Source organism: Dunckerocampus dactyliophorus, chromosome 12 (genome assembly GCF_027744805.1).
Source record: "Dunckerocampus dactyliophorus isolate RoL2022-P2 chromosome 12, RoL_Ddac_1.1, whole genome shotgun sequence".
Lineage (NCBI taxonomy): Eukaryota > Metazoa > Chordata > Actinopteri > Syngnathiformes > Syngnathidae > Dunckerocampus > Dunckerocampus dactyliophorus.
The window spans coordinates 15,394,061-15,406,868 of record NC_072830.1 but is presented as its reverse complement, the minus strand read 5'-3'; the positions used below and the strand labels follow the sequence as shown (position 1 = coordinate 15,406,868).

Sequence of the window (12,808 nt, the reverse complement as noted above, 5' to 3'; positions counted from 1 at the left end):
TGTTATAATATATTTATTTTATGATATTTATAATTATTATAGTATATATTAATATACCATAATATTGTAATATTTCCTTTAATATGTCATGTAAAGTTGTGGAATTTGCGTTTGTGACATGTATTTTCTCACAGGCAATTTGTATTTGCTTTCAAACGTTTGGAGCATTTCTTGAAATGCTGGCTTTTCAACTGTATTAAAGAGCAGCATTTCTTTTGCAAACACACACCATTTTGCGCTGTTCCGTTTGTATGTACTTTGCCAAATGAGTGGATCATGGGCCGGACTTTAGAGTGCACTTCCTGGCTGCAACCAGCAGAGGCGCTGTTCATTCAGTCTTAACTAGTTTTCTGTCTAAAGAAGGACAACCCGGACACAACACTGGCATGGAAACAGGAGTTCAGAACACTCAGAGGATTTCAGTTCATTAAAATAAATAGTTAAATGACCATTAATTTTTATGAAGGAACTTAACTGTAATGTCCAAATTTTGCACCTGAAGCAACCACCCACCCTTTTACCTCCACGCCACTGACTAGCATCTCCAGCGGAGGTAAGAAGGACGAGTCCTGACTTCCAGACAGGCAACCAAATGTGTGTGCGGGGCTTATGACTTTGGATTTAATGCATCTTAAAGTACGTTCTCATTGGCCTCCTCAAACGCATTACCATGCATTAAAGATTTAACAAGATTCTCAGCCCCTCACCGGGTCAAGGCACATTTCCGCAGCCTCCCCAAGTCGGAAGTGCTGATGAGACACAAAGTTCAACTTTATTGGGAGGCTCGGCTTGGCTGTCCTGCAAAAACTCAGCCTCCTGCGCCACCTCCTTAGCTAAGCAGATTGTGTGCTATCTCCGATGAATAATGGCCACAGATACGAACACAGACAGAATTATCTCTCCTACATGACAAACAGTCAGCGACGCGTTTCCACACGGCGGCCATCAGTCGTCGGAGTGCGGCTGCGAATGTAGAGCAGCATAAATCTACAATGAGATTTTCATGTTATTAGGTACACCGGGACCATCTGTAAGAGTCGTATCAAACAATCTGTCTTTACAAAGATAATAATGCTCATATTGTACTGTACTGTACTGTACTGTACTGTACTGTACTGTACTGTACTGTACTGTGCATACGTGGTGAAAAATGAAAGGATGCAACTTTGCCACTATGATATTTTGTAATGCAACACATGTACAGTACATATGCTAAGAAGTAGGGAAGCTCCAACAGGGTTTTATGCTGCCGATACTGATACCGATCACCCAGGACTGAAATCGGCCGATACCGATCACCTGGCGTAATTATACATTTTTATATTTATTTATGATGAGTCATATCGGGGGCCGCACGGTGGTCTAGTGGTTAGCATGTGGGCCACACACTGACAGATCAGGAAGACCTGATTTCGATTCTCCGTTGGGCATTTCTGTGTGGAGTTTGAATGTTCTCCCCGTGGGTGCTTGGGTTTTCTCCGGGTACTCCGGTTTCCTCCCACATTCCAAAAACAAGCATGTTAGGTTAATTGGCGACTCTAAATTGTCCATAGGTATGAATGTGAGTGTGAATGGTTGTTTGTCTATATGTGCCCTGCCATTGGCTGGCGACCAGTCCAGGGTGTACCCCGCCTGTCGCCCGAAGTCAGCTGGGATAGGCTCCCGCGACCCTAATGAGGAGAAGCGGCATAGAAAATGGATGGATGGATGGAGTCGTATTGTGTATTGTCATACTGTCGCGTATTGTCAATTGTCGTATTGAGTCGTATATTGACATATAAAGAGGAAAAGTCAGGACAAATTCAAGGTCCCTTGACCGCCAGAGGGCTTAAAAAATAGGTAATTACTAAATAAATAATAATTAATTAATAAAAGGGGTATGATATGAAAAAAGGAACCATAAAATCACCTTCATTTAGACAAAAACATACTTAACTTACCTTTTGAAGACAACTTGTGAAACTTCCAAACTTCTTTAAGGAGACTTTGTCAAACTTCAACCGCTGAGAAAGGCTGCTCTTGTCCGATGAATTCAATCATTTTTCGGGTTATTAGCTTAGCCGTCTGACTGTCACTCACACATGGGTGAGTGTTAGCCACATGGCTTAGCTGTCGTGTGACGTGAGCTGCCGTGAGCCTCCAAAACTCACCATACTGTGTCAAGTGTTGTTCTTCAAATGCCGTAGTAGGCCAAAGCTTTTTACCCCCGCAAGATAGTTTTCGTGGCATGTGTTAGCAGTTAGGGTTCGCATGGCAGACATGATTGCATTTGTTTTGAGGGACAGTGGGAGGATAACACTGCCCAAGACGTTAGTTAGGTCAAAAAAGTCGCTGCGGGCGATCGGCTTTTGTGATCGGTGCTGATATTCATTTATCGGCATATGCCGATCACGTGATTTTTTTATGGAAATCGGCCAATTCTGATCGGTGGCCGAGCTATCAGAGCATTCCTACTAGGAAGTTATATATATTTCATTTATTTTTTGTACATTTTCCAAGTATTTCAACTGTCTTCTGAAATAATCTTCGTAAATGTACTTCTTGTAATATTATGACTTCATTCCCATAATATTATAACATTTTAAAAGTACAACTTCAACTCATACTGCGACTTAAAAAAAACAACATATTTTCTCTTTAATATCTCAACTCGATGCTTCTAAAATGACATTCTTTTTCTTAGAATATTACGTCTTTATAATCTGAAAATTGTGATTTTTTTTTCTTTTCATATTTTGACTTTATTTGTCATGCTCTGTACTGCCGCCTGTCTGCCACTCTGTTCCAGTGCACCCCTCGCTGCGGAGGCGGAGCCGGGAGTTCCACACCTGTTGCCTATTAGGACTTGGACTACATATACTGCTGGCAAACCTTACCGCGTTGCCAGACTGTCTCACCTGCTCGCCGGTTCAGGTAGTTCATTGTTCCCTGTTTTCTGGTCCCCAGTAGTAAGTACGTGTTTTCCTGCTGTTTTTTTTTTTTTTTTAGATTTCTTGTTAAATTATTATTTCTATATCATTATTATTTTAGAATGTGCTGCGAGTCAATGAAAAAAAAAAAAAAACAGACACCGGGCAAATAGCCCCCGCGCCACACTTTGGACACCCCTGTGGTGCACTGTTATGGTTTTATTGTGGTACAGCATCATACTGACTAGCTAATATTTTTCACATTTGCATGGAGCTAAATAAGCAGGCCTCAGTATGACACAGTGCACCCCCTGGGTGACACAATAATAATATTATTAATAACTCCGTTACCATGCCAATTAAAATCAAAGCAAGCCCATAATTACTGCCTAATCCTCCCACAGCTTTGTCTCCCCCTAGCGGCGGCGAGCACCACCTACATCTTGTTAGTCACCCTAGCTCATCCACTTAACATCCAGTTATCATGTCCCCTGTCGTTCCACACCCCCCTCTCTGCTCAACGCTGCAGCTTTTCACACAAGTGCCATCTATATAAATAGTTCCTGCCGATTAAATATTCATCAGCTCAACTTTATGTGCCCCCCCCCACCCTCCTTTTTTGATGCAAGGGATGCAGCACTGGTGGGAAATTGGTGTCGCACACATCACCCATGCATAAAAGGCCCAGCATTTGACAGACAGAGGTGTGATGACACAGGTTTTTAATGTAAAAACTTGCAGCCAACACCCAAATGCTTTGTAAAAAGTCATGTGACATATGACTTACTTACTTTACATAGTTAGTACACATACACCAATGTTTGAATATACTTATATAGGTCTTTTTTTGTTGTTGTTGTCGTTGTCTTTTGATCTAGACCAGCCAGATAATATACAGTCATATCTGGAACAAGAGCTATTTAACATCATCCAGTCCGACGGGCGTTGTTAGAAATCAGCATGTGTAAAATACTGCTCTTCTTTTTTTGTTTTTTGTTTTTGTCTTGAAATTATTACTGTATGGACTGGTGTTGATACATGTCCGTGTATCTTCGTGTCTTCTGTGCACAAGTTTGTAAGAGAACCCAAAACATGATGGACATAACAAGACACCTGGCTCTTTTCACTTTAAAGTCACACTATTTCTTTTTTCTATTGTTTTGTCTTTTTTTAAGAACAAGGAAAGAAAAACACGTACAAACGCCACACTGTCTCGGCGTGTCACAAAGACGCTAAAAACAAACAAAAGGAACTGATGGAGAGGCAGGTTTGTGACGACAGTGAGCAGCATCCTCTATTCGTACGTTTTTTTTTTCTTTAGAGAATTAAGGCACTGCTGCGTTAAAGAAGAAAGGACATGGCTGACAAACCTCTCATGGGGAGGCGGGATGAAGGGCAATGTGTGTTTTTTTGTTGCGTGGTTCCTCCAGCAGGCTCAAAGAGAGTTTTGCGAATAAAATGTGTGTGCCGGACTTATTTTTACAACGTGTGTCCTACACCGTGCTCTCCAGCATCCACTCGGTGCTGCTAAACGTCACCCTGCGGTTGGCGAGGGGCGATGACTCGTTGTCGAGCTGGTTGGTGGAGCGGTGCCACCTCGTCCTCGCCCGCCGGGGGTAACTGTGACTCTGAAATATGGAGTAGTCCCCCCCGTCGAAGGAGAATCTGTGCCGAGTTCGTGCCAGCTCACTCGGGAGCAGTCCCACGTTGGCGAGCGCGCCCTTTTTGTCTTTGAGACGCGGGGCTTCGGCAGGGCCGGCGTTGGGGCCGATGAGGCACAGCGACATGGTGGAGCCCGTGAGGCTGCTGTCTGTCTGCGTGTCCTCGAACGGCAGGACGAAGCGCGGCGCGTCCAGGCTGGTCCTTCGCTTCATCTTGTTGGCTGTCGGCGGAGGCAGCTCCACCTCCAGGACAGCAGAGGGAGCTGTGGCGTCCTCTTTCTTGTCATTGTCCACCTTCAGCACCAGCGCCATGCATTCTTTAGGAGGCTGGGCCTCATGCTGACCCTCATCCGAAGGCTGCTTGGAGGCCGAGCGATGGAGCTGCTGGTGGCTGCCATTCACTGCCTGGGAAGGCATTGCGGAGCCCGCTTTGGCTTTGCCGTCCTCCGGGCCGCTGTAAGCTTTGTAACGGATCATCAGGATGACGATGAACACCAGCACCGACGCCACAATGATGCCTCCGATGATGATGATCATGGTGCCACCCAGGAACTGGCTGTGCATGAAGCGGCACTGGCTGACCTCGGTGGCCGTGTGGAACTGGATGCACCCGACCACACGCGTGGCTGTCAGCGATGTGATGCCGTCGTCGTAGACCGCCAGCACGCACAGATCGTACTCGCGCCCCGCTGCCAGGTCATTGATCAGGAAGTTCTTGCTGGTGGATGGTATCATCCTGAAAGAGCGGAGATGGGGGATAATTAATAACTAATCGGATCTCCACAAAGAACGAACAATCTTAACTTGGATCAGCAGGAAATTGTAGACTTCCGTCACGTGCCTTAATAATTAGTCATGAATATTAATGCATTATACATGACAAATGAAGGAAAATGTCTAAGAAAATACACTCCTGATCAAAATTTTAAGACCAGTTGAAAAACTGCAAGAGTTTACATTTTGCACTATTGGATTTTAAGGAAGTTCTAAGTAGAACTTCAAAATGAAAAAAGAAGAAACGGGAGTGAGACAAAAACATTTTTGACTAAGCAATTTATTGCAAACAAGCATTAAAGTGAAATAGGCTGGACCGCAGCCTTTAAAAACCAAAATCTTGGCAGAAATGTGGATTGAATGTGATTTAGTGTCAGGTATTCACACTGTCATGATCTCTTGGCGGCAAAGGCAAACAAGCTTTCTCTCTTTGAACACGGTGGGATTGTTGAGCTGCATAAGCAAGGCCTCTCGCAGCGCGCCATTGCTGCTGAGGTTGGATGCAGTTGCACGACAGCACAAACTTGGGACGTGGAAGAAAGTTTGATTCTCTGATGAGAAAAAATGTAACCTTGACCTTCCTGATAGCTTCCAGCGTTACTGTCATGACAAGGAGATCCGAGACCGGAGATGTTTTCCACACGGCACAGTGGAGGGGGCGCCATCATAATCCTTCAATGGAACAATGGAACTTCAGGTTGTGCAGGGGCGTCAAACGGCAGGTGGCTATGTGGAGATGTTACAGGGGTAATCGTCTGTGTGGTAATGACTGGCTTTTTCAACAGGACAATGTTACAGTTCACAAGAGAAAGGACTTCTTCCAGAGGAATAAGCTCACTCTTTTGCGCCATCCTGCATGTTCCCCTGATCTAAATCCAACTGAGAACATTTCAGGATGGATGGCAAAGGAAGTTTGGAGCAACATTCCCACCAGCCTCCTGGAAACACTGGCCTCAAGCATGCCCGAACCCATTTTTCAGCTGATTAACAAGAATGGCGCAGCTAGCTACTCATTACTGACTCCTTTTGTCAACATTTCATTTCTATTTGGGGGGGGGTGGTTCAGGTTTAGCTGTGGTCTTAAACTTTTGATCAGCTGATGAACAGCCTATTTCACTCTCATGCTTGTTTGCAACAAATTGCGTCCTCAATTTTTTTTTGTTTTCTTCTTTTTTCATTTTGAACTTAGAACCTCCTTAAGATCAAACCGTGCAAAATGTAAATTCGCGCAATTTTTCAGCTGCTCTTAACATTTTGGCGTTCAGGAGTGTCTAACAACTTTATGGTTTAACTTTAAAAATGATTTTGGAGTGTACGAGAAAGTGGACAGTAACTCTCTTTGGCCACATGATCATGTATTGTACAAGGACTTGATTTTTGTTTTGTATACATATTTTAACAGTGTTTACTTCAAATTTGCCGTAGTTAATTTAATTTAATTTAATTCTTATGATTGCTTTTAATTGTTATTGTCTCGCATGGCTTGTGAAGCACGTTAGTCAACTCAGGTTGTTTCAAATGCGCTCTAGAAATCAATTTGACGTGACTTGACTACGTCAGAGGGACGCCTGCAGCCACAGCTGTCAATGTCAATGTTTTTTCACCTGTCGGTACTCAGCAATATTGAATAGAGGCGTTCATTGGAGTATTCATCCTCAAACATGTATTGCCACCACGTGGCAGTTGCAAACCAAATGGTCCAAGTCTTCGGAGTTAATAAAATTAGAAACACTTCTCCCCACAAGGTGGACTTTCATGCTCATCATTTGTAGGCATTTTTAGCACCTAAAGACAAAAACAATATACTCAACCTAATTCGTTGAACTGGATGAGAAAATTATGCAGGAGAACAAGTCATTAAACCTGATAAAAATCTCAAAGTCGGCCCCACTTAATGAATTCACTGCGTGACCGCATGAACCCCTGAACATACCCCAGTATCCTAGATTCTGTTGAATCATGTCTTTAAATGTAAAAGTCATTTTAATAGCTCCTGCATATGCTGCTCTACTTGTGAAATGAATTCACCAATAAGGCAGCACGGTTTATTATTTATTCATATGTACATCATTCAATGAAATAATGATGATATTATTTTTTATGTTACATTATGCGATTTATATAGGATAATAATATGTATTATTATTATTATTATAATTGTACAGTGGAACCTTGGTTAGCATCATTAATCTGTTGCAGAAGGTCCGACTCTTCCCGAAATATACTCGAATAAACCAGAAATATGGTCGAATAAACTTTTCCCATCCATCCATCCATCCATCCACTTTCTATGCCGCTTATCCTCACTAGGGTCACGGGTATCCCTGAGCCAATCCCAGCTGACTTCGGGGGAGAGGCGGGGTACACCCTGGACTGGTCGCCAGTCAGTCGCCATAAATTTTTCCCATCAGAAATAATCCAGTTACAGTCATCCCTCACCACATCCTGGTTCGAATTTCCTGGCTTCACTCTATCACAGTTTTTCAAACATACATTCATTAATAGGTATGAATGTGAGCGTGAATGGTTGTTTGTCTATGTGCCCTGCCATTGGTTGGCGACCAGTCCAGGGTGTACCCTGCCTCTCGCTCGAAGTCAGCTGGGATAGGCTCCAGCATGCCCCCGCGACCCTAATGAGGATAAGCGGCATAGAAAATGGATGGATGGATATTCATTAATAAATCATGCTGTTTGGTGGTTGAATATGGCCTATTAGTAGTAAAAAAGATATGCATGTTTACGCAAATTGTAAATTGCCTAAATTAAGCATTTTTCATCATAAAAATGGCGAAATGAACTAAAATACAAATATAAGCCATTAATGTTGTAATTCATTGTGAGTGTAGTATTTTACATTGGTCACTAGGTGTCAGTAACAGGCTTTTATTGCAGGCACAATAATAATAATAATGATGATAATAATAATAATAACAACAACATGGGCTACTTTTGCGGCCGTAACCAATGACTAGCTAAAACTCAACTCTGAATCCCCAATGTCACTTCCTGTCCTCCACATGAAGCACATTTACAGTGACACACACACACACGTTTTATTTATGTTTTAAATGGCTTATTTTCTCTGATTTTTTCTACTATATTGGATAATACCAATTTAAAGGTGACTAAACAAATTCACTTATCAGGTTTGGGTCTGAAAGAAATTAATTTCGATAAACGTGGGATTACTGTGACCTGTTCCAGAATACATTCAAGTACTGTAAATACAATTACAGTCATCCCTCAACTCATTGTGGTTAGAATTTCCTGGCTTCACTCTATCACGGTGTTTCAAACATACATTCATTAATAAATCATGCTGTTTCGTGGTTAAATATGGCCTATTAGTAGTGAAAAATTATGCATATTTAAGCAAATTGTATGTATTTTTTGCCTAAATTAAGTATTTTTTTTCATAAAAATGGCTAAATTAACTCACGCACAAATATAAGCCATTAATGTTTTAATTAATTGCGAGTGTAGTATTTTACATTGGTCACTATTGGACACTCTGAGCAAAGCATTTATGGCTCTCTCTGGTGGACAGATGCAGCATTGCAGGGCCATCCATCCACCCATTCATTTTCTATGCCACTTGTCCTCCAATTAAGTGCTTTGCTCAGACACAATGCATTATGGGAACGTTTTAGTTTTTTTCTTTTTAAACTTGTATTGGTACTTGTTTGTATATTTATTAGGTATACCTTTTGAGTGTTAAGTTGCTGTGTGATGAGTTTAGTACAGTGGCCGAGAAGTGCGAAACACGTTAACAAAAAGCAAGCCAAATTACAATTAGACCACCTGGAAAGGGATTGTACCTCGTTATACCCGCATTAAAATACTGTATTTGATAGACTCCCGTGGTACATCTTTGCCTTCTGTCTGGCATTTGCATGCACACGACATCTGCATGCACGTCATGGGGGCGCACACATTCCGCTAAAACGTAAACTATGAGACATCGTACTATTTTCTAAGGTTCAATACTTCATGATAATTAAGTCATAGTTCCTGTCGGCCTTATCACATCTACTATTCAATAGTTTGGTGACGGTTCCCTGGTCTCATTTGTAACGCAGTACCTGCAGACCATTGGCTGAACAGGTGAACTGAACTTGCACTCATACGGTATTATGAACCACAGTGGTAACAGTTATTTGTCATACAAAAATAAATAAATCGGGTGATATCTATTTTACAGCGTGCCACAAATACATTGTGAACTTGTATTTTTTGAATAAGTATGCCTAAATAAAATTCTTCAACATACATAAGAAATTTTAAGGTGAAAAAAGCCCCAGCGTTCCTATACCGAACACATTGGCTGTTTTACTGATAAAGCCAACAAAAAGTGTGGTCTAATTGTAATTTGTTTTTCTTTTTGTTTTGTGTTTTGCACTACAAAGATAAACCAGAAAAGGAATGAAGCAACTGGGGATGATTGGTCCAAACGTTATCACTTCCTATAAGTCTGGGATTTGGTACATTGCCTTGGTGTAATTGTAATTTGGTTTGCTTTACTTACTCTTCCTTTAAATGAGTTCATTGTCATTACTCACCTTTTATTAAACTATGTTTTATTATGTCTATTTCATATTTTTTATTAGGATTGTCAAATCAAGTAGTTACGATGCCAAGAAATCTGACTACATTTGAAACTTGACAACTATTTTTCTACTATTTATCACATTATCACATCATCTCATTAACTGCCGATGTATTCAACTAGAAGTATTTGGTAATACTAAATAGAGGCGTTCATTGGCTTATTGGCACCGGTACACCTTTTGAGTGTTAGGTCTAGGGTTACAGATGAAAAATAGCCTTTTGGCGAATTCTGGCATATTAACAGATTTGTTTATTAATATGCACTGTCCCTGTAAATACATGAAAACAAAATGAATAACAACAATTCAATCCCAGAACTTGTACTAGTAAGTGAGTATTTATTTATTTCACGGTGGGAAGTACATGATACTTCTTTCACCGCTGCAACCAAGCCTTTAATTAGTCGACCACATGTAATCACGCTCTGTGTTGCAACAGCCTAATGAAGACTTAACGCCATTAGCTAAGTGCATGTTGTGAGATGTGTTGGTCCTTGTGTTATTTATTGTGGTTTAATGATGCTGAAAAGGCCCTTGAAACCGTCACACCGCCGCAGTCCATAAACAAATTCAGCAAATTGCGACAATGCTGACAATTGTTAAAACGGATCGCTATTTATCTGAAGTGAACTCAACATTACCGGATTTTAATGTATGGAAAAATATTCCTTCTGTGTATTCCCTTGATAAAAATCTACGTAATTATGCCGCATCTACTGGGATTAGTCGTTCCGCCATGTTGTCACACGGCAGATGGTGACTCATGTCTCTGCCCGCCATGCTCCAACAACTCACCTGTACACCAGCGTGTCATCAGCGGTGCTGTTGTACTGGATCTGGTACATCCTGATGCCGGGGATGTGGCGCTCGGACGGCCATCGGATCACGGCCGAGGAGGATGTGAGCTCGGTGACCACTACTCTCCTGTCCTGCTTTTCGTAGCCCTTGGTGTCATTGCCCGACTTGGAGGAGGTGGTGATGTCTGAGAGGCCCGGGTCTTCGCGCATGTGGCCCGTGTTGTTAACAAACAAGGGCAAGGGGATCATGTTGATCTCCACGGCAGCCGTGGCGATGCCTGCAGCGTTGGACGCCACACAGTTGAACGCGCCGCTGTCCTTCAGGGTGGTGATGAGAATATCAAGGGTACCATTTTCATACAGGATGGTGCGGGAGTTATTGTGCACCAGCTTGCCGTCGGGTGAACGCCAGTGTATCTCCGGGTCGGGATCGCCCACCGCTTTGCATTTAAGTGTGACTCCCTGTCCTTCCATCACGTAGGGCTTCGTGGAGAGGTGTCTGGTGATCAACGGTGGCTCACAGATGAACTCCTCCTCTTGTATGGACCAGAAGTACTTATCCATGAGATGTTCCGGTGAGGCGCATGTCTCCAAGTCGTCCTCTCTGGTGAGCCTGCGGAGCCACAGCAGCTCACAGTTACAGTGAAGCGGGTTCCCCCCGAAGCTGACGGCCAGGGTGGAGGAGCTGGAACCCTTGGCGTCGGACAGAACCTGAGCGTGCTGGAACAAGCTGTCGGGCGGCAGCTTCTGCAGCCTGTTGGATGTCATGTCCAGGCGGACCAGCTTGGTGAGCAGGGTAAAAGTGCCGGTGACGATGTGGTCAATCAGGTTGTGGTCCAGGGTGAGAGTGTTAATGTTGGTCATCCGGGCGATGGCTTCCCAGGGTAGGCTGCGCAGGTTGTTGTTAGAAAGATCCAGGTCCTCGATGGTCGAGACAAACTCATCAAAAGAGGTGGAAGCAACTTGGTGGATCTGGTTGTTCCCCAGGATGAGGTGCCGCAGATTGCTCAGACCTTTGAAATGGTCGGACTTGATGACGCTGAGGCGGTTCCCGTCCATGTGCAGCGCCCGGAGCGAGCGCAGGCCTAAGAAGGCGTGGGGCGTGATCTGGCTGATGGTGTTGCGGGACAAAGTGAGGTGAACCAAACTGGTCATGTTGAAAAAGTCCTTCTTGCGGATGACGGTGATGAAGTTGTCTGTGAGGCGCAACTCCACAGTCTTGCGGTCGATGGTGGGCGGTACGAACAAGAGGCCCGCCTTGGCACAGAGGAGCGTCAGCGTTGGCGACAGGTGCTGGCAGATGCAGCGGCCCGGACAACTGTAGCCCTTCACCAAGGCGGCACACAGCAGCACACACAGAATCAGCCGCTCCATTCTTGATCAGGTTCCCAGTCCTGTAAGCCAGACAGAGAAAGAGAATGATAAAACATCTTTGAATGAATAAATAGCATGATTTCATGTGAGAGCCTACTGTTGCAGAAACCTGAGCAAGATAGCTGATATTGCCAGCGAGGTATCAATCCCAAAATGAAATAGGGCTTTTCTGACATAATGGTACCTGCTATGATGAAAGGATCTCGCTACGCTATCATGAAGTCATATCTGTCTAGCCTTTTAAGGCAAATAACAGGATGTTTTTGTGCCACGGGTGCTGAAGCGTATAATTTATTGACTGATCACAGAGCACCCATCCCTCAGTGTACACATTTTCATCATACAACATGCTGTGGAATAAGAGTGGATAAAGGTCGCTGGTTTGCAGCGCTCAAGACATTTTTATGACCTTTTCATGCTCCCTGCTCTGTGATGCATTTGAAATGTTCTGCAAAATTGGACAGAAACCTGTGGTGCACCAAAAAAAAAAAAACCCAAAAAATGTTTAACCCCCCCCGGTGTTTTGGACCCCTAGCTTTATCGGATGATTCTCAGCTTTTTGGAGGAAGTTCTGATGCTCTGATTTCTATTTAGAGCTATTGATTTTAGTCTGGAGGAGAACACGCCTGTGGTGACAGGCGTAAAATGCGATCCTTGGCGGAAGCAAACACAAGAGGCCCCAGTGG

At 43.3% G+C, this 12,808-nt stretch overlaps 1 protein-coding gene across 1 annotated transcript in view; it reads right to left on the bottom strand.

The window, feature by feature from the left end:
• Positions 1-3,569: 3,569 nt before the first annotated feature.
• The window catches only part of lrfn1 (leucine rich repeat and fibronectin type III domain containing 1), a 218,677-nt gene continuing 209,438 nt past the window's right edge, over positions 3,570-12,808 (bottom strand). The window contains exons 4-5 of the mRNA XM_054793220.1: positions 10,747-12,142; positions 3,570-5,306 (exon numbers count right to left, since the gene is read on the bottom strand). Of these exons, the coding sequence (XP_054649195.1) occupies positions 4,403-5,306; positions 10,747-12,122 (2,280 nt within the window). The 5' untranslated portion in view covers positions 12,123-12,142 and the 3' untranslated portion in view covers positions 3,570-4,402. The remainder of the gene's footprint in view (positions 5,307-10,746; positions 12,143-12,808) is intronic.